Source organism: Artemia franciscana, chromosome 10, assembly GCF_032884065.1.
Source record: "Artemia franciscana chromosome 10, ASM3288406v1, whole genome shotgun sequence".
Classification (NCBI taxonomy): Eukaryota; Metazoa; Arthropoda; class Branchiopoda; order Anostraca; family Artemiidae; genus Artemia; species Artemia franciscana.
In genome coordinates this window covers 25640640-25661477 of record NC_088872.1, presented here as the reverse complement: position 1 = coordinate 25661477, position 20838 = coordinate 25640640, and the positions used below count along the sequence as shown (strand labels likewise).

The window sequence follows — 20838 nt, the reverse complement described above, 5'->3', positions numbered from 1 at the left end:
TAAACATTTAGTTTTAAATTACAATGATTTTCCCTACCCTCAAGTGTATTAAAGAGCAATGAAAGATGAACTAATTTATACAATTTTCTAATCTCTCACCCATAAACATGACTATTCTCTAACAAACAATTTATGAAACACCTTGGTTTAGTTTCTTCTCTATAAATTAAATGTATGTAGGATATCTAGGGCATCTGCTCATACAAAATCACCAATTTTCATTAAAAGGGGGTATGGTACTACCCCTCAAACTTCCCCCACAAAGGCCAAATGTAGCAAAGAGATTCAAAAAAGTAAAACAAATTTACACAAGTTTCTAATACCCTCATACTCAAAAGTGACCATCCTCTAACAACTCATTCCTACCTAAATGACCATCTCCATAGTAGACATGGAGCCAAATTTGTAGCAAGTGCATCAGATGCCAATAATAGGCATATCCACTAGCAAAAGATATCATCCCCTAATTGCCAAAGTTGACAATGGTATAAGAAGAGATTTTGAATAAATTGCCAGTTAGTCCCTAATTTTTCTAATTATTATCATATTATTGATTGGAAAAAGCATACATAACCCCTGTTTTCAAAAAGGGAAAAAGAAATTCTGCTGCAGATTACGGGCCAATGAGTATTATCTCTTCTGTTGTCAAAGTGATTGAAGGAATAGTTAATGATGCTGTTATTAAACATCTTGAAAAGAATAGCATCCTTCACCATTCTCAGCATGGTTTCTGAAGTGGTAGATCTGTTGACACAAATTTACTGCAGTCTTACAATCTTGTTACAGATCTAATAGACAAGGGAATTCCTGTTGATGTTGCCCTCTATGACGTAGCCAAAGCCTTTGATAAGGTCTGCCACAGGAGACTGATTGTCAAGTTACATGCTGCAGGAATAAACAACCAAGCTATTGGCTGGATTAAGGCATTCCTTGCTGAAACAACTCAACAGGTCATAATATTCACATCTTGTGGAATGCCAACGTATTTAAATTCATTGCCAGTCAAGAGCAGTGTGCTGCAAGGTACTTTCCTTGGCCCTACCCTTTTCTATATTTTATTAATGATGCCCCTAATGTAGTACACAATTATTTAACTTTATGTGCAGATAATTCCAAACTCGTTTGTGGTATCAGAAACCAACTTGATGCAAATGTTTTTTGACGTGATATAAATGAGCTTAATAATTGGGCAAGTACCTGGTTATTGAGCTTCAACAGATCTAAATGCCATGTCCTTCATTTTGGAGAAAAAAACTTATGTTTTAGATACACTCTCAATGACCTACCACTTGAGGCTGTTCCCAAGAATAGAGATCTGGGTGTCTTGGTTGAGGAGAAACTTAAATTTGATTCTCATACTGCTATTGCTGCTTCTTCGGCTAACCAGACCCTAGGAACAATAAAGAGAACCATCAGCAGCTGCTTGCCAGGAGTCATGACAACCCTATATAAAGCCCTGTTTGACCAAAACTTTAAGTTGGCATGACACTTGCATCCCCTTTTTACAAAAAAGACAAATCCATCCTAGAAGCAGCCCAAAGGTGAGCAACAAAATTGATTAGCAAATTTCAAACAGTCCCCTATTGTGAGCATCCTTGTTGCCACAAACTACCAAGCCTAACATATAGGTGCAAACGCGGTGATTTTATAACTGCCTTCAAACTTATCTCAACAAACATTTTCCCTGATTCATTCTTGTTTGCCATCACCTCTTCTACCAGATGTCACTCAAAGAAACTGTCTAAGACATCATGCAGATTCCACCAGAGAAAACAGTTCTTTTCAAACCAAGTCACCAGCCTTTGGAATAGACTGTCAGAATATGCTGTCTGTGCAACTTGTCTTGAAACTTTCAAATCAAGAGTGGATGTTGAATGGAGTGATGTAGAGTGGAAGTATGACTGGGCAGCCCATGAGTCTTCAACTCGTCTTTAATTCTTCATGGAGCCTACAAGAAGGAAATCTTTACATTGCTTCAAGCTGCAATTTAAAATTTAAGGTAAATGGGTTTAAACATATAACAGCATCTTATAGAGCCTAATATGTACTATGTAGCTGTCCCTAACTTTCAGAATCATATTACTGCATTGTGATGCATTTTTATTTATAGTAGCTGCATAATTGCATGGAGACAAATTTTTCTACCCTCAAATGTATCAGAAACAAAGTAAATAGAGACAAACTATTTGTCTTAGCCTGAAATGTAGATAAGGAACCAGTAATTGGTGCATTAACTAGGAAAAGTTGCAAGACCGTCATCCACAAAGATGACCATTGTAAACAGCCAAATGTTATTTTCAAGTGTCTAAGTTATCTCTAATTTTTAATCCAAATTCTTTCTTTCAATATGCTCATTAAATCTAAAATTGCTGGCTCATTGACATCTTTTAAATGTCATGTCTCATGAAATAGCTCAAAACTTGCAACATAATCTTGTTGAACTTTGTTCATACTAAAAAGCTATTTGTTGATTTTCATAATAATACTAGTAAAGAAAGATAGGCAATTTCTAAAAATAAGGTAAGGATACATCAGTCAGTAGATCTGCATAACCCTTGTCCCTGAAGATGGCCATGGTCTAACAACTGACTTTTCATTAAACTTCCCTCACTTGCCTCTAAATTCTGTTTCCCCACTTTTGTCAGCATATAAAAGTTAAATTGATTTGCAGAAGTTTCTTACATCTTAACCAATAGGATGACTGTGCCCTAACAACATGTTCTCCCTTACATGTCCTTCTCTGTAGCAGACAGAGAAGGTGCAAATTTTGTACCTTCAAATGCATCTGGAGCAAGTAATAGAAACACCAGCAAGCAAACAAGGACAGTTCCAAAAGATGACTAGGGAATAACAACCAATTGTTACTTAAAAGTTCCTGCATAGATTTTTATGGCACTTGGTATCTACCAAGTGACATTTAGCAATCACAATTTCTGTTGGTTGGTCTGTCTGTCTGCCTGTCTGTCCTGGTTTTGCTACTTTAGGCATTTCCAGGTAAGCTAGGATAGTGAAATTTGGCAAGAGTATCAGGAACCAGACCAGATCAAATTTAAAAAAAAAAATTGGGGGGAGTGGGGGACAGTTACATTGGAAAACATAGAAAAAATGAGGTATTTTTAAATTATGAATGGGTGATCAGATCTTAATGAAATTTGATGTTTGGAAGGATATCATGTCTCAGAGCTCTTATTTAAAATCCCGACCAGCATTAAGCCTCTGATTTTCCTTAAAGGAATCTATTGATTCTTGGAATTTTGCTAGAGCTCATACCGTATGAGCTCTTGGCTCTTCCAATCTTGTCACAAGTGCCATATGAGCTCTTAGCTGTCGTTTTTTCAATGTTGCATCACAACACAGGAGTTGTCATCCCCTTGACTTTTCAAAAATTATGTACATTGTGGAATGATTTTGTGCAAAGAAAAGAACATAATGTAGTCAGCTAGTCAAGGACTAATAATCATTATTTTAAAAAAAAATCTATCTTTCTTGGTTCAGAAGATGATTTTCTTGCTATGGTCCTTCTTTTCTAAATCACTACTTACAAAAGACCAATGTGAAGGCTCCATTTTCTTTTGTAATGGGACCTGGTAACTGTTCCTCATCTAAAATACTTTTTGATTTTAGTCCAATATCAGTTTGAAAGTGGCACCTGGCTGATTGCCTGCTTGAACAGAACTTTCCAATCAAAAGCCAGAAACATGGCTTGATGGAATAAAAGTGTCACTGCAGAACTTCAGCTTTTCCTCTCAACATAGACTCTGAACCTCCACATCAACTCACATGCTGTAGGCTTTGGCAGAATTATCAAAAGAAGCCATTTTTTTTGGTCCCAGGCAACAATTACAAATAAATCTCCAAAAATATGATTTTTATTTGTTAATTCAGCCCAAGGTCCATATTTCCCATAATAAATCATGAAGGTTAAGCCCTTACCACTTTTTAATAATAAAATAAAATCAGCAGATTAAGAAGCCTATTGTAGAGGTTTCAAACTCCTATCTCCAAAAATATGGAAAATTGTACTTTTTGACAGAAGAAAGATTCTAGATGTGTCTTTATTTGCCTGTTTTTATGGAACTTGGTATTTACCAAGTGACATATAGCAATCACAATTTCTGTTGGTTTGTCTGTCCTTGTTTTGCTAGTTTGGGCACTTCCAGATAAGCTAGGCTGATGAAATTTGGGAGGCGTATCAGGGACTAGACCAAAATAAATCAGAAATAGTCGTTTCCCCCGATCCAACCGTCTGGGGGGGAGTGGGGGGGACAGTAAATTTGGAAAAATTTTGAAAAATGAAGTATTTTTAACTTATGAATAGGTGATCAGATCTTAATGAAATTTGATATATTTAGAAGGACCTTGTTTCTCAGACATTGAGGGGAGTTGGAGGGGGAAATCAGAAATATTGGAAAACACTTAGAGTGCAGAGATCAGGATGAAACTTGGTGGGAAGAATAAGCACATGTCCTAGATACGTTATTGACATAACCAGACCTGATCTGCTCTCTTTGGTGGAGTTTGGGGGGATTTGCTATTTTGGGCAATTCCAGATAAGCTATTACAATGAAAGTTGACAGGCATATCAGGGATAAGTCTAGATTAAATTAGAAATAGTCTCTTCCCAGATTTGACCATCTGGGGGGACTGAGCAAACAAGATAGTAGAGAAGAATTTTATTTGCCAATAAAACAAATGATTGTTCTACTTAAGTCTGACTTGTGGTCTTGGGTTATGATTCTTGCCTAGGGTAATGAGAAGTCTCAGGTTTGAATCCTGGACTATACCAATTTTTACACGAAGAAGATCTGAAACTAGATACATGATCAATATAGCAGTCGCTGAAAGTTGGCAGGCATATCAGGGACCCAACCAAATTAAATTAGAAATAGTCGCTTTCCTGATTTGACCATCTGGGGGGGGGGGGGCGTGGAAGGATGGTTAATTTGGAAACATTAGAAAATTTTTTAACTTACAATGGGTTATCGGATCTTAATGAAATTTGATATTTAGAAGAACCTCGTGTCTCAGAGCTCTTATTTTAAATCCCGACCAGATCCGGTGACATTGGGAGGAGCTGGAGGGGAACCACAAATCTTGGAAAACGCTTAGAGTGGAGAGATTGTAATGAAACTTAGTGGGAATAAGCTCTTGGCTCTCCCGACCTCGTCACAAATGCCATATGAGCTCTTGACTCTTGTTTTCCAGGGTTAATTGTATCAACCCAAAGGGCCTGGAATGTTGGGAGAGGGCTCATTCTAACGGAAATGAAAAGTTCTATTGCCCTTTTTAAGTGAGCTAAAAATTGGAGGGTAACTAGGCCCTTTTCAGCACCACTTTTTCCCGAAAATTGTCCAATCAAAATTTTGAGATAGTTATTTTGTTCAGGATATTTGAAAGCCCAATACTATGTCTTTGGAGTTAAAATGATCCCCCACAGTCCCTGGGGAAAGGTCTTTAAGTTCTAAAATTTTTCCATTGTTTATGCATAGTATTGCCGTTGGGAAATATGAACACATTTTTTTTGGTGGTGAGGAGAGGACGAATTTTCTGCTAAGGTTATTTTGCATGGGGATATTTTTCATGGAGATGGAAGTTTCCAGGGGGCAAACTTTTCAGGGGGAATTTGCCAGAATTCCTATACAAAATTTCTTTATATGTCTTGCTATCTCTTTGTAGATCCAATTTTACACGTGGAGATGTTAAGTGTACTTGTCTGGCGTAAATTTTTTTTTTACCAGGATTGAATTGTCCAGAGGATATTTTTGTGGGGAGGGAGATTTTTCGTAGAGGTGGAGCCAGACATCCTGGCGCTATTTAAACAACGATCAGAAATGAAATAAAAAAACAAGTTTTTTTTAACTGACACTAAAAAGTAACATTAAAACTTAAAGCATACAGAAATTATTCCATATATGAAAGAGTTTTTTATTGTTTTAAAAATAGAGTTGAGACAAAGAGTCAAACTTTAGCATAAAGAGTGAGGCGTTGAGGAGGGGACAGCCCCTTTTATATACAGAAACATTTCTGTTTGTTTTAAGTTATAATGTCATTCCTAACTTTCAGTTAAAAAGACGTGTTTTTTTTTTATTCCATTTATAGAGAAGGAGAAATTCATTATTACTATTTTCAGAAGTTATAGGGTAATAAAGACTTGCTGAAAATTCTAGTACATATATTAGAATAATCCACTTAATAAAGTGCCTAAGGCACCCTTTTTTATTTCAAAAATAAAGCATCGAGAATTAGAGAGATTTCCTCAATCTTAATTTTAGTCTATCCCCTGTTTTCTGGTTCCATTTATGTCAATTGTCCTAGCACTATTTTTTACAGGCTAGAAATAGTTGTAAATAGTAAATTAAGAAGGCTATTCATGATTTATTCTTGGGCTTCATAGCAGCATTTTGAGTTGAATTTACTTTTCAGTACAACTTCTGTATTGCCTTCCAAAGCCAAATGAAAATTGTTGCTACAATTTCATAATTGAAAAACGAATTTTACAATGAACCCATTTTACTGCATGGATATTTTTAATTCAAGACTTTTACAGGTAATGTTTTGTTTGGAATTTGTATCATTTTGACCAGCATGAACATAGTTCCTGGGAGGCCAGGAAAGGGCAGTGCGGTTCAAAAAACTGGATCTGGAGGCAATGGGCAATTAATCATGGATGGAAGTGATCCAAATTTTTTGCAAAAGGAACTGGAAATAAATTATGATGGGCGACTTCCAGAAGAGCATAGACAGAAATTACACCAGCTCTTTGCTGAGGTTGAACGAGAATTCGAAAGGCTTTATTTAGATAACTTAAGATGTAAGTATTTAACTTTTGAGACTGCAATTAAGTTTTTATTTATTTATTTAATTTGTAAACTTTTGGTGCTGTAATTAAATGTGTCTTAAATATAATAACATTGCTATATAGGGATATAATCATATGTAGAGATGGATGGGGGTGTGGAGGAAATTCCCATTCAAAGTCTGTCCAACCCCCTCCCACTGTAGAATTGAATATTGACCTCAAATGTGATTTTGCTTATTTGTTATCACCCCCATCCCTCAATAGGAAAAAATGATCTGATCCTCTCAATGGTGGATAGGGAATCTTAGTCATTGGTTTACACAGGTTGGACCCTCAGTGATTTGTTCCTCAAAAAGTTGAGGGGAAGAAGCAGATGCTTGTCTTTAGGTGTTTAAGAACATCTTATGATCTTATTTTCTGTGGTGAGAAGACCTCAATACTAATTTCAAGGACTCCCTCCTCCTCTATTTTCAGATATGATTGTTGTCACTGCTCCAATTCTATTTTAGTGTTTGGAGTTGATTTTGGATATATATTCATAATAAAAAGTATCTAAAACAGTGGTTTACTTGTGCTGGATTTGAATCATATATTTCTTGCTAAATATGGGTGAACACTTTCCAGATGAGTTAACCTTACCATTACCTGTCTTGAGCTTGGTGTCAAATCAAAATCAAAAGGCTACTAAGGGGTGTTACAGCAACCCTTGGCAAAACTGCTAGTGGTTGAGTAATTTCTGAGGGGAGGGGAGAGGGCATCTGCAGACTTTCCTGGAAGGATGTCTAAAATGGCCAAAAAGCAGTTTTTAAAGCTTCAACTTTGCTTGGATCAAACTCTGACTGATATTGAGTTGATTAACCTCTAATAATCCGTATACTTAACACAGTGGGAAACCAGAAATTTGATATTTTAAAAACCTATGATGATTATCTTATTAGAAAACATATTGTTTTGAAAACTGTTATTCATAATTGCCAAATTTCTTAATTTTGTCTGTATTTTGCCTCCTCTCAGTATTACACTAATTTTTTCTTCTTTTTTTTAGTGCGGGGCCAGATAGAGTCCCAGTCGGAGAAAATACCTTTTGGTTTGGAGAAGAGTGATTCAGTAGACATTGAGCTAGTTAAACCGGCTTCTTCCAAGGTGAAAGGTAGGCAGATCACTATTTGTGCACATGAATTTCACCTTCTTTTTTTGAATTGTTGGTGGCATTGTTACTGATATTGATAGACCTCTAGTCATGACAATCATTATTTTAAATAAGCAGTTACAAGTTGAGCTGGTATTTTACCTATAAAAAGTTTATGAATATTTTTGCAATATTGTTCTATAATAATGTTTCTTGTTTTTGCTAATGGATAAAATAGAATTTGATTAAATAAATCGTTTTCCTAAAAGAAATGTCAAAGAAAATTAGAGAACAATATTAAAACCTGTAACAAGCTGAAATAATGTCATATAACAAGTTGGAATAAAAACAATTAAAATAGTTACTACAAATGAAAGTTGGCCTACCACTGCCTCAAACCCCTTAAAGGCTAGATTTTAACTTTAATTTTTGTCTTATTTGGGGTGGAGCGATCCTAACCTGTCTGTTTGTGAAATAAATCCCTGTCTGGGTCATTTGCAAAAAAAAGTTCTGTTTCTTTTTACAAACTTAAGTCTATATCTTTTTATAGGATAATATCCAATGTTTTTAAGGATACTTTTTTTGAACAAGTCTGTAAAATCTATCTTGGTAATGGAAACTGCTTTTGTCAAGAATATGAGTTGGAAATACATATATGTGCAGAGATATTAGAAAAACATTTATGTATAGGAATACATATATGTATGGAAATATATATATATAGAGAGAGAGAGATTCTCTCTCCCTTTCTCTTTCTCTCTCTCTTTTTCTCTCTCACTCTCTCTTTCTCTCTCCCCCTCGATAGGATATGAATTAGTCATTTTTTATTTTGATCTCTAGGTCAGCCAAAAGAAGTGCCAAGATTTAAGCCTGGATATCGCTTGAAAGCTCAAACGAGTAAAATTGTTTCTAGTTTCAAAGGGCCATCCTATTCTTGTACTTTGGTTCGAGAATACCGTGGCCATCGGGATGGTATTTGGGAAATATCAACTAAACCTGGGATTGCAGTGTTTGGAACCGCGTCTGCTGGTAAGTAATTCAGTTAACTTGTTTGAAATGCTCATCCCTGCAGCAAAACTAAATAAAGAAAATATTAAAAGGTATTTTGATTACTACTTCCTCTTATTATAAGTTAGAAGAAATTCAGAATTTGAGATACAAGATACCGTAATGCCCTAAATCATAGAGTGTATCTGATGTTCTATCAAAATATATTACTGTAATCCAAAAGGAAATTTTTTGCGTCGTTTGATATCCTCTGAATTTGAAGAGTCATTGGGGAATGTCAGCACAATGGTGCAATACAAATTACTATGAAAAATACTCTATATAAATTACTATGAAAAGTTAAGAGTGATTTTAAAACCTTAAAGTAGTTGAAGTTCCTGTCCCGTCTTCCTTAAACTTGCAGAAACAATCATATGATAGTTCAAACATAAAACAGACAAAGATGATTCATTCATACTACGAATGAATGAATGAAATCCTGAAGCAGAAATTAAAATGAATGAAGATTTAACTGTACTAAACGCTAGAGAGTAATTTGCAGTTTATTAAGAGCTGAACAAATTACTTCAGGAACTGCCAATTGACGTTTTAAGTTCTTTATTTAGCTATCAATTTTCTTTATTCCATGTTGAAATCGAATTAAAAGAAAACAAATATAAACAAAATGTAGGTCGTTTTGAAAGAGTAAAAATAAATTGATTGTCAAAAATAAGCTATTTTAATAAAAAAATTCCCTGACTGTCGGGAACCTGATTATTCTTGTGGTTTTTATTGTTATTATTCCAGTAATTGTAGCTAAAAAGAGTGTTCAAAATATGTTTTATTTTGAGCATAGCACTAATAACGTAATTCCTTGCTCAAGAAGCGGCAACACCGCCCTTATCTGTGTTAATTTCTCGTCATTTTATTTTTTTTGCCTTAGATTTGACATTTTATGCGAGCCAATTTCGACCTTTTGTAACTTCTAATTTGCTCCTTACTTTCCACAGAAAAGCTTTTTTTTCGCATCAGATATTTTGGAGAAGTATAACCCTGCTGCCAAACAAATTGTGTTCAAATATATAGAAATCAAAACCAAAATAAGATATGACACTGGACCAGGAAAATCTTGCTATAAGTTTTGAATTAATTGCTTTGGACTTTATTAATCTTAAAGTCACTTCTTAGCCCTTCAGATTTTTTGAGAGTGTGGCAGAACTGAGCATGTAACTTTCCATTGAGTGAGAGAAATGAAGTTTTACAAGTTGTGAAGACGAATTCTCTTTATGCATTTTCTTTTTTTTTAGAATCAATCTCCTATTTTCCTTAGTGCATAAAGCTAGATCTACCTTCTGTAGACTTTCGAACAAAAACTTTTATTTCACAAAAGTGTCTTTTAGGAGGAGTTTTTAGACTATTGTTGTAAATCACATCTTGATTTGATTTGCCTAGTTTAAGCTTACTTTGGATCTTGATTTTCAAAGTTTTAACTTTAATGTATGGTAATTTGAATTAGAATTGACGGTTCTGAGTAAAAAAAAAGTGGGTCCTACAAATAGATAAGGTAGCTTATAGCGACTTTTATGTGTTGTATTTAGATTTCTATGGCCTTACGAGCTATCAGAGCTCTCCAGAGGCTTCCTCTTGCTTTTAACCCCTTAAGCAAAAAAAATCTAATAAATCTATGCAATTTTCCATCAAATAAAAGTTACGCCTTGTCCAAATGATTATGAGGAAAAATATACAAAAACGTTCAAGTTATCGACTAAATAAAAGCTTAACTTCTCCACAGATTTCTCCATGGTTTGCTTAAAATATGTTGATTTAAAATGAGCCCAGTGATTATATTGCAAAAACACTACACAGTTTTAATGGTCAGGTAACCGTTTTACCAGTGTGTCTTAACTTTTATCTTAGGGAAACTTGTAACAAAATTACTTCCGTTCCCAACGAGTGACAAAGAAGAAAGATTACCTGTAAATCCTTTAGTTATTTATTAGATTATTTGAAAAATTCACTTCGATTTCATGATCGAAGTTAAAGCACGTCTTGTTTTTCAAATAGCCCTCTTCATGTATTTTCTTGTTCTGTAGCTGGTATATAAATATTAATTTTCTTTTATATTGAGTTGTCCTCATGTATTTCAATTATTTGTTTATAAGCTTGTTACTCAATTTTTTCCTAAGAATAGCTATAATTTACTGTGGTTTTATGTTTTTTTTTTTAATTTCCTCATTGAGGTTCACTAGGATAATAAAATCTGATTTTCGTGGTTCTTTGAAAGATTTGCCGCCTTCGTTGTTTCATTTTTCATTTTTATTAATTTTTCTGTTTTCTTCTGTGTTTTGAATTAGTTTTTAATTACCAGCATATACTTTCCAAAAGACAGTTGTAGTTCAATTTGGAGCTGTTCAAGCATATTTAGACCTTATCCGAAAATAGGAAGACTTAAAACATACCTGCCTACTCTGTATACCTACTGCTGTTATTCGTGAAAGTACATATTTAAATGATGAATTTATATTGCCATATTTTGTTTGGGTGCGAACAGCTTTTAAATTTATGGATTTGAAAAACAGTTCGTGGTACCGAACTACAAGCATGAGTGAGTCGTGCTAATAGGAACGAAAACTAAAAAGAACAAGTTTTAATAACAGTATACACATCAAAAGATTTGCCTATTTATCAAAATTCTAAAGATATGAAATCTATTATGCTTAAATTTATCCATCGAGAATTAAGAGACTGAGGAAATTAGCTTGATTTTCGAAAAAGGAGAAAAATGGGGCCGGCATAAGAAACCCCGATAAACTATCGCAAGTTTTTTTTTCTAAATGTAAGAGTGCTACGTACAGGCATTCTTTACATTTGTATATTTTGTGCAAGCGCCCGAAGAACTACCAGTCCATGGTATAGCTTTATAACCTTGTCGAATCCGTTTCTGTTCCTCCCTAAAACTCCTTTATCTTATTAACAAATGCACTGATCTAGAATCTAATATTTTTTTTCAATATTTAATTAAGACTAGGCCCTAACTATATCGTTGTATAATGACTATTATTTTGTGATTACAATGAGTGCTCTAATAGTTTGTGAACGTTGCTCAAAATCTTTTCAATATGATGGTTATAATTGTTAAAAAAAATTATTACGTGGTCTTCGAATATCCTAAAATTAACTGGATAGCTCTTAATTTTTGTTTCTTTTATTATTTTAGATTTTTACGCTGGAGTGTGGAGTATAGATAATGGTCGTTGCCTCCTTCAATATCAGGGTCACAGTGGATCTGTCAATTCAATTAAGTTTCATCCAAATAGAGATTTAGTTTTAACAGCATCTGGAGATCATACTTGTCATGTGTGGCAGCTTGCTATTTCACAAGATCAACTAGTAAGCTGTTTTCCTATATAACTTCGCAATACTCTGCAACTCAGGAAGCAATGCTTAGAGGACTCCACTTTAACGTAGATTAAGTTTATTATTAAGATACCGGTGCTGCAAGTTAGCTGGGGCTTAATATTTTTTCAAAGGTCACTACCATTTATATATACATGTAATTGTATATTGGTAGGTACTTCAAATAAATTGGTGGGGCATAATTTAGACTTTGGATCTACTCCTTAAACTTTCATTCTGCTAACTCACCTTCTTTCCAAAAAAGCAATGAGTCTTTTATTTAGATTTTTACCTTTTTTCCATGCTATTGTATATCTCCTAGTTTTGACGAGTAAACTATTATACTTAACACAGTTTATTCTGTAATATATATATATATATATATATATATATATATATATATATATATATATATATATATATATATATACCCAGCACAACACTGTGCTGGGTAGAGAATTTAGAGTGGCGAAACCCTATATAGGCCAGTGTATTCTCCTGATGAGCCCTTGTGTTGGGTGTTGCCTCTGAATTATTTGTCTATATTATTTTCTCTATTGTTTGGTAAATGACGACTTATACTTATTGACGACATGACTGCCTGTCCATGGATTATTCTTTATGGTTGATTGTGTGTGGCTATGCTGTTTGACCTATGTGATTGTATGGATGAGTAGGGTTAAGGCCTCATTCAAGTGCTGGTCTATATTAGTCACTAATTTAGGAAAACAGTCTTCCTTTTCTCCTTCTGTCTCTTTTTTTTTTTTTTTTTTTTTTTTTTTTTTTTGTGTTTGTGCTGTAGCATTGGTGATTTCTCTTTTCATGATATATATATATATATATATATATATATATATATATATATATATATATATATATATATATATATATATACTACTGCTACTACTTCCTGTAGTACCAAGCTGCCTGAGGCCAATACAGCTACGCACGCTCCTCCTCCATCTCAATCCGCTTTACATATATATGTATATATATATATATATATATATATATATATATATATATATATATATATATATATATATATATATATATATATATATATATATATATTTGTTTGTTTGTGGCCGCTTACAATAAAAAAGAGAAAAAAGCGGAGTATCAAATGGAGAAAAAAGAAAAAGAGAAAAAACATAGATAACGACAAAACTAAATTCAAATAAAAACAATCACATAAATGGTTGAGTCAGTGGTGAATCGCATAGCTTGCTGAGAGATCGCACTGAAGCTCTATGCGCTCTACATCGATCACTTCAGTTGATGGACTGAACATTTCGCATATCGATGAAATATCCGTGTTAAAGAACCTGAATGGAAATCCCAGCAAAAATTTTTCGTATCGGTAATAAGTCCTTCGTATTTTTCGACGCTTGGTGAAAGACTACATTTCCCACAAGGGCGATATATGCCAAATTATGGGAGAGACAACGACATTGAGGAGTTTTAAAATAATAAACGACTGAATGACCTCTTGCATTTGACAGTTTCCCTGTAAGCCGATCCGATAGATCTACAGATTGATTCAGTCGACAGGCTTCTAGTGGACCTAAGCGCCTGGCCGCAAGTGATACCAAGGTATTTCAGAGACTGTGACTGCTGGATTCTAATATCGTCGATGACGAGGCTAGCATCTGCTGGATTTGCACTGTTAAAAACAATAAATTCCGTTTTTACAGTGTTCACCCCTAGTCCTATTATTGTGTATAGGGTCACTAGCTTTGTAAACTCCTTTGCGTGCTGCTTAGGAGCAACAAATTATCTGCATATGAAATAAAAGTGGAATCTACGCCCTCAATAAAAATGTCCCTCTAATGAGTCTAGCTACGGAATAAATTGTAGAATTGAACATGATGTGGCGTAGAGCAGACCCTTGTTGAACTCCCTTAGAAAGCTCAATAGGCTCAGAAGGCTTTTGCCTAAGGTGTCCAGCGGTTATTTCTGATTCCAAAACAAGACGAGTGTGCGTGTAGGAGTACCAATCATGGAGAACTAGGACAATGTTGGGATCTACATCTGAATCTAAGTGGCAGCACAGTGCTTGCGAGTGACGATTGAGTCGAAGGCCACAGCACTGTTGACGCTGCAGACAAACAGTGGCTTTTGACCAGAGTTGTGGTTGTTATTAGTCTCTTTAGTAGCCGATGGGCGTGTCCACAGCCAATCCATTCCTGAATCCAAGCTGTTTGTCTTTTATCAGAGCATGTAACATAATATACCGATGAAACTGACAATCTGTGATACCCGACGAAACTGTGATTGGCCTGTAGCTTTTACAAAGCAGTGGACATTTATTCTTATTCAGAATATTGGATGTGCGGCCACCATGAAAGTTAGCAGGTGTGAATCCTTGCTCGATGCGCATTAGGACTAAATACTGAAGCAGGGCTAACTACTCATGTAGAAGTTCTGTGCCAATTTTTAAGCGTCTCTGAGTGATCCTATTGAGGCCTGGAGACTTGTTGTTTTTCAGTGTTTTTGTAATTGTTTCAACTTGCCATTTAGAAATAATTACCGCAGTGCGGTGGAGTTTTAAGCTACCTGTTGTTTTTCTAGCCTAGATCTGAAAGTGGAGTCCAGCTCATTGGGTGGTGGCGCAAACACATGCTTGTAATGGTTTACCCAACTTTGATCAGAAATGGGACTTTGCATTTCAGCGTTAGCCCTGTTTGATGCGAATTGTTTCCACAGGCTATCAGGTCATATTTACAATCGTTTGACAATTCCTCCACTTGTTGTACTTGTATATTCTCGACACTACGGTTGAATTCTTTTTTGGAATACCGAAAGCACTGAAAAACTACTCCAGAGCGGGGCTTGTCGCAATCCTTCCAAATTTAGTGCCAGAATTTGGATCTCTTTTTGATGAACATGACAAGTAAGTTATCTCATCCTTTTTTACGTGTGTTGGGGTACACTTTTGCCACTGGCACAGAGACTGATTCCGCCAACTTTATCGAGTGTACAATTTCGGAGCAAAAAATATTCAGAGCTATTCTGTCTTCTCATGGACAATGAGCAAGCAGGTAGAACGGTACTTTAGTTTTATCAAGAGTCGAGTCAAGGATGTTTTTGCACAAAGATTGATCTACTCTATGTTAATCACTGTTTATGTGCCAAAATCGAACAGGGCACCACTTACGGCCGAGAACACTTCGTAGTATTAGACAGTCTCGTTGCAAATGGCCCAACTTTTGGCATTTAATACACCTCGGAGGTACGGCAACCTATTTTCCACCTTGATATGGCAATAACCAACATAAATGCCGTATTTCGGTGCTTTTTCAAGCGCAGCTTTGTCTCGGAATATTAGCTTCATTGACTTGCAAGTACCCCAGCGTTTCACTTCTTGGATCCCTTCCATAGCAGACTCAATCACCTCATTTGTAGCATCCTCTGGGACAAATTTAGCCACAGAATTTAGCCAAGAATTTTGGTTTTTGAACTCTAACTACAGCTGTAGAGTCTAACTTTATGCAATTATCTATTGCTTCTGCATCTTTCTCAGTTCTAGTTTGCAATACCAACGTGTCGCTTGTCGTGACTACCTTCTGAACTTTTCCGGAATTTTTGGAGTTGAGAAATTCTTTTGCTTTTGATAATATTTATAAGTTTCGGGTGGTGCTTCTTTCACATGAAGGATACTTTTAGATTCACTGGGAGTGGGCCACGTTTTTGCTTCGAGACCGGCATTCCATCGATCTATCTTGCATCAACTTTTTCCCCACATTCATTTAATTTGCATGGTAATGAGTTAATTACGTCGTGAGGTATGGTAGTCTGAGATGGGTCAATGATAGTGATTTTGAGTGGGAAATTACCCTTAGTGTCCAAATCTTTCATAGCAAGGATCACATCTTCTAAAAGCAGTGACGTACTAATTGTGTTTCTGCGCTCTTTCAACACAGTAACTTCTTTGACTAACAGCTCTAGTATAAATCTGACGGCTGATGTGACAGATTTTTTGTCAAAAAATTTCACGACAGTGCTTACAACCGATTAATAGGGAATATCTTTAAAATTCAGTGAACATCGGATAACATTTCACAAAGGGCTATATTAGTAGTTGATGTTCGCCATTCCTCTCACGTAAGCAGAAAAAGGATGAGCAGCCGTGCAGATAAAGCAAGGGAAAGGTCGAGACCTGCTCACCCGTTCCCTGCAACTTAAGGCCAATTAAAACCGGCAGGTACCTATACGGCGCTTCCGGCAGGTTCTCTCCCCTCTTTTGCTTGCTCCCAAGCGATCCGCACAGCACTGTCGAAGCACTTTAAGCAAAATGTTGAAATTCGCTCCAATTTGACTATTTGGCTGGATTCTAGCAATTAGCCTAACTTTTATAAGATTCACCCGAAAAAAATATCTATTGGCAACCTCCTATCGGCAATAATGAGCTAAAATAATTGTTCCTAAGGGAATTCAAAGCTGTCAAAATAACCAAACAAAAGAAATTCCGATTATAAAAATGAATCTTCAAATAAGTGTCCACGGGGAAACCACTCACAAAGTTCGAAGTTTTCGTCCGAAATGTTAATAGATTACTTAATTTTGATCGGAATTTTTCGACTTTTCGTTTCTATTTCGTTTACCAATTAGAAGGTAGTTTAGGCTAAAGCTAGTTAGATGCTATTCTGACATGACTGAGACACCATATGGTCTCTCAGGCAGCCTTGTCACCCCAAATGGTATTAGATCAAAATTCCAAAATAGCCATTTTAATCAGAACGATTGAAAGGTTAAAAAAGCCTCGGGTGGGAGGGGGGTTTGAAATGATATTTCCTATGGGTAAGAGCCCCAAATTTTGTTAACTTTCCATAATATGCTTTATAGATACTTCTGAACAGACATGTAAATATAATACACCTTAGAGATGTCAGAGTTGCACTAGAATTTTCAAATTGTATGGTGAAGACCTAAAGTCACCCTTCAGCTTGTTTTTTCTCTAGCTATCTCCAAATTTGCAAGTATAAGAACGTTGTGCATCTTTTGATTTACGATCAATCGGAGAATTCTGAAGTAATGGTCCTATTTGATTCAATGTTAGTCATCGAAAATCATTAAGATTGAATTGTGATTGACAAAATCTAAAATACATTGAGTATACACCACACAAATTTTGTTGAAATTATAGAAAAGTTACGTAGAAGCTTAAAAGAGAGTTCCTTCAATCGCATATTAAAATTTCTAATGCTCTTTCTAAGGGATTTAGCCAATCAGAAGGCAGTCTTGCACTTCTACAAAGCACCGTGTTTCCCTGGATGATCCACAGCCCTACTTTATCGTCCTCACACACACCCCCTCCCCGTAAAAACAAATAAACTCTGTTTGTTGTTAAAATAAACTCTAGGCTATTTTTCCAATTAAATTTTTAAGATTCTAGCTCACACTTGAACTGTTGAACACATTCAAAATTAAATCTACGTTGCATGGGCAACGTGAGGTGCTGTGGCAACCTTTGTTTGTCTTCGTCGAGTAAAGTGTTGCGAGAGCAACACTTTGGTTTTGTTTCCTTGCTTCGATTAAACCCTGAAGTTGTTAATCTGTAAGGATCTTAAAATAAATATTAGGTACATTAATTCGAAAAATTTGCAAACCCCTCATCGCTGAAGATGATTGTAGCCTAACAGCCGATTATTACTTACAAGTCCCCTACATGTTTTACCACTGGAACCAAATTGATCTTACCATCAAATACACCAGAAACAAATAATAGGTACATCAACTAGCAAAAGTTGCGAACCCCTTATTGTCGAAGATGATTATGAGCTAACAACCGACTGTTGCTTAAAACTCCTCTATATGTCTCACAATTGGTATCGGCCTATTTTTGGTTTCAGTGTGCACCTTACTACTGAAGTTGCCAACCCCTTTAAACTTTCAAACTGGTATATCTCATGAAGAAATTTTTCTACCAAAAAAACAAATGACATATACTTTGATCAGCTCATCAAGAGCTATCGACTGCGGTTGAAAAAAATTATCTGTCTTAGTTCAAAAGTTGACTTTTTTGCCGTAGGCCAAGTTTCTAACGTTATCATTTAGAAAGGAGTAAAGGATAGACTCTAATTTCTTTAGCAATGAAACTTAAACTTCTAGAGTTTAAGAGGCATATGTGATACCATTTCTCTACCCCAATCCCAAGTGCAAAAAACTGAATGATAAACTCAGCTGAAGCCACGAACAGAAATGGGTAGAAACAGTAGATTTTTGGCCCCAGGCAAGAGTTATACGGAGCTTTCCAAAATGCAAAGTCATGTTTGTAAATCCGGTCCACACTTTCCATAAAAACCGGAGAGTTTAAACCCTTACCACTTTCTAGGAATAAGCTGAAATTGGGGTGCTAGGAACACACACACACACACAAAAAAAAACACGACAAAACTAAAGTGTTGCTCTCGCAACACAGTTAGCACCACTTCAGGTTTTTTATATTTCCGAACTCTATACCATGTCACGGCCATGGGCATACGTAGCTTCTTGTCTAGGGGGGCGAGAAGACTTTTCTATGATGAAGGGTGGGGGGGGGGGGAGCTGAGGTTGTATTGGCAGTTCACAAAGCCTTACATTGCCAGCAAGTTCTATCACACCTATGAGATCTTTATTGATAAGTAATCACCGAAAAATCATCAATAAGCTTCAGCATTAATCTTCTTTGATTAGAACGGAAAATTTCTAAGACATTATGGATGATTACTTATGTTGAACTTGTATTTTGTCATTCCAGCTGTTTATTTCCAGCTTTTTTCAACCGAACAGAATGTTGTCAAAGGAAGAGAAAATTAACTACACTTGGTGAAAAACAACTTGGTATACCATTTTAATTTTTTGTAGACTATCAAAAAAGGGCGTTACTTCCCTGTATTTACCGTACAGGCCATTGCACCAGTTTGGTTTGATACTGATGGAATCAAATACATGGAGCTGGGGAGGACGCGTGACCTTGACTCTTGTCTAATTTTAGTTTCTTTGTGTAACTAGAAACGCTATTGAAAATTCCCCCGCACAAGCAAGCTCTCTCTTTTTTCACCGAATTTAGATTAGTTTTACCCTTCCTTTTGCGAAAAAATCTCCCGGTGTCGTCCTTAATGACAATCTTTTCTTCTTCTTTTTACAAGACATTCTTCCTCTAATAATCTCATTTTTTTATAAATTAGTCTCGTGTCATCTTCAAACTCCTTCGCATTCATGTCAATTAACCAACTGCTTCTTTTTCAGAAAGCGACTTCTTCTGAAGATGAATTGGATTCAATTAATTATTTTGATGAAAGGCCTGTTGGTGATGATGTAATGGACTCTCCCCCCTTTTGTGCTGCTCCATTACGCACACCTGTATGTGAATTGAATGGTCATAAGAATGTTGTGATTGCTGCAGACTGGCTATCTGGAGGGGATCAAATTATTTCAGCTTCATGGGACAGGACCGCAATTCTCTATGATTTATCCACTATGGAAACTCTACAAACACTTTCTGGTGAGTATCATTTATTTGCGTCTTGCTGTTTGAGCTGCATAGATAAGCCTTCGTTGTCAAAACTATGACGTTTGTATAAAAAAAAGTAGCTCACTGAAAAACTGAACAATACAAAAATATAAAATAATGCAAGTTTTTTTTTTCTTCTTTTTCTTTGCAAACTTTCCCCTGAGCCCTTGCCACACCCATGAGCACATGTGGCACAAAGTTAATTTGGTACCCTTTAAGTTCCTCTTTTTTTTATGTATTTAGTTTTTTGCTTGGACTTATCATAAATCTTTAGTTTTTTTAGTAATAATTATAGGAACAGGATGGAACTTGAATGAAGCTCAGCATATGAACTTCAGAATGGCCGACAAGAGATTTTATTAATCATCTGTACGATTAGGAAGATCCTGGCTAATCACCCCGTGTTTGTTGTTCTTCTCTTTTACGGTACAGAAATTTCAGGATAAACTCCGGTTATATGACGCATTCGCAGGGATTTAGGCTTGAATCAAACATTGATTTAACCTAGCCAAATCATTTGGTTAGGCGATCGGATACGTTCCCGTTGGTGTTGGAGATTTCCCATTGAAGACATCATCTTTGGTTCTCTCCAAACTAGTTATAAAATGCCGGATGTACACGTCACATATTGTCGTAACATGCTTACTTTTTAATTGTAGCGTTGAGCTCTTTTATTTATTTCTGTCGACGCGAAATAAACGCATATATCTTGTCTTTCCTCATTTTTTTTATTTTCAAACCTATAAAAAAAGTACGCCATAGGAGCCTGATGCTTTTTTGCATCTTATATTTATGAAAGAGTTTTTTTTTTTCAGATAGTAGGTTCCAACCGATTATAGTTGACGAAAGTGTGCTAGAGTTATTACTATTAACATTTTCAATTTGTAATTTCTAATTTATCATAATTCAAATATTTGGAATGAGCTAGAAAATGCAGGTGGCTCTTCTTTAAATAGCATCATGTCCAGAGCCGTATTGAAATTGATGATTCGTTATAGTTGAGTTTGGTTTTAAAAAACGTGTTTGTTT

General features: G+C 35.6%; 1 protein-coding gene across 1 annotated transcript in view; it reads left to right on the top strand.

Annotated features, from left to right (window-relative positions):
- Window positions 1-20838, top strand: part of LOC136031976 (WD repeat-containing protein 37-like) — a 41201-nt gene that overhangs the window by 2662 nt on the left and 17701 nt on the right. Inside the window, exons 2-6 of the mRNA XM_065712010.1 lie at window positions 6548-6811; window positions 7845-7949; window positions 8769-8957; window positions 12133-12305; window positions 19545-19800. Of these exons, the coding sequence (XP_065568082.1) occupies window positions 6586-6811; window positions 7845-7949; window positions 8769-8957; window positions 12133-12305; window positions 19545-19800 (949 nt within the window). The 5' untranslated portion in view covers window positions 6548-6585. The remainder of the gene's footprint in view (window positions 1-6547; window positions 6812-7844; window positions 7950-8768; window positions 8958-12132; window positions 12306-19544; window positions 19801-20838) is intronic.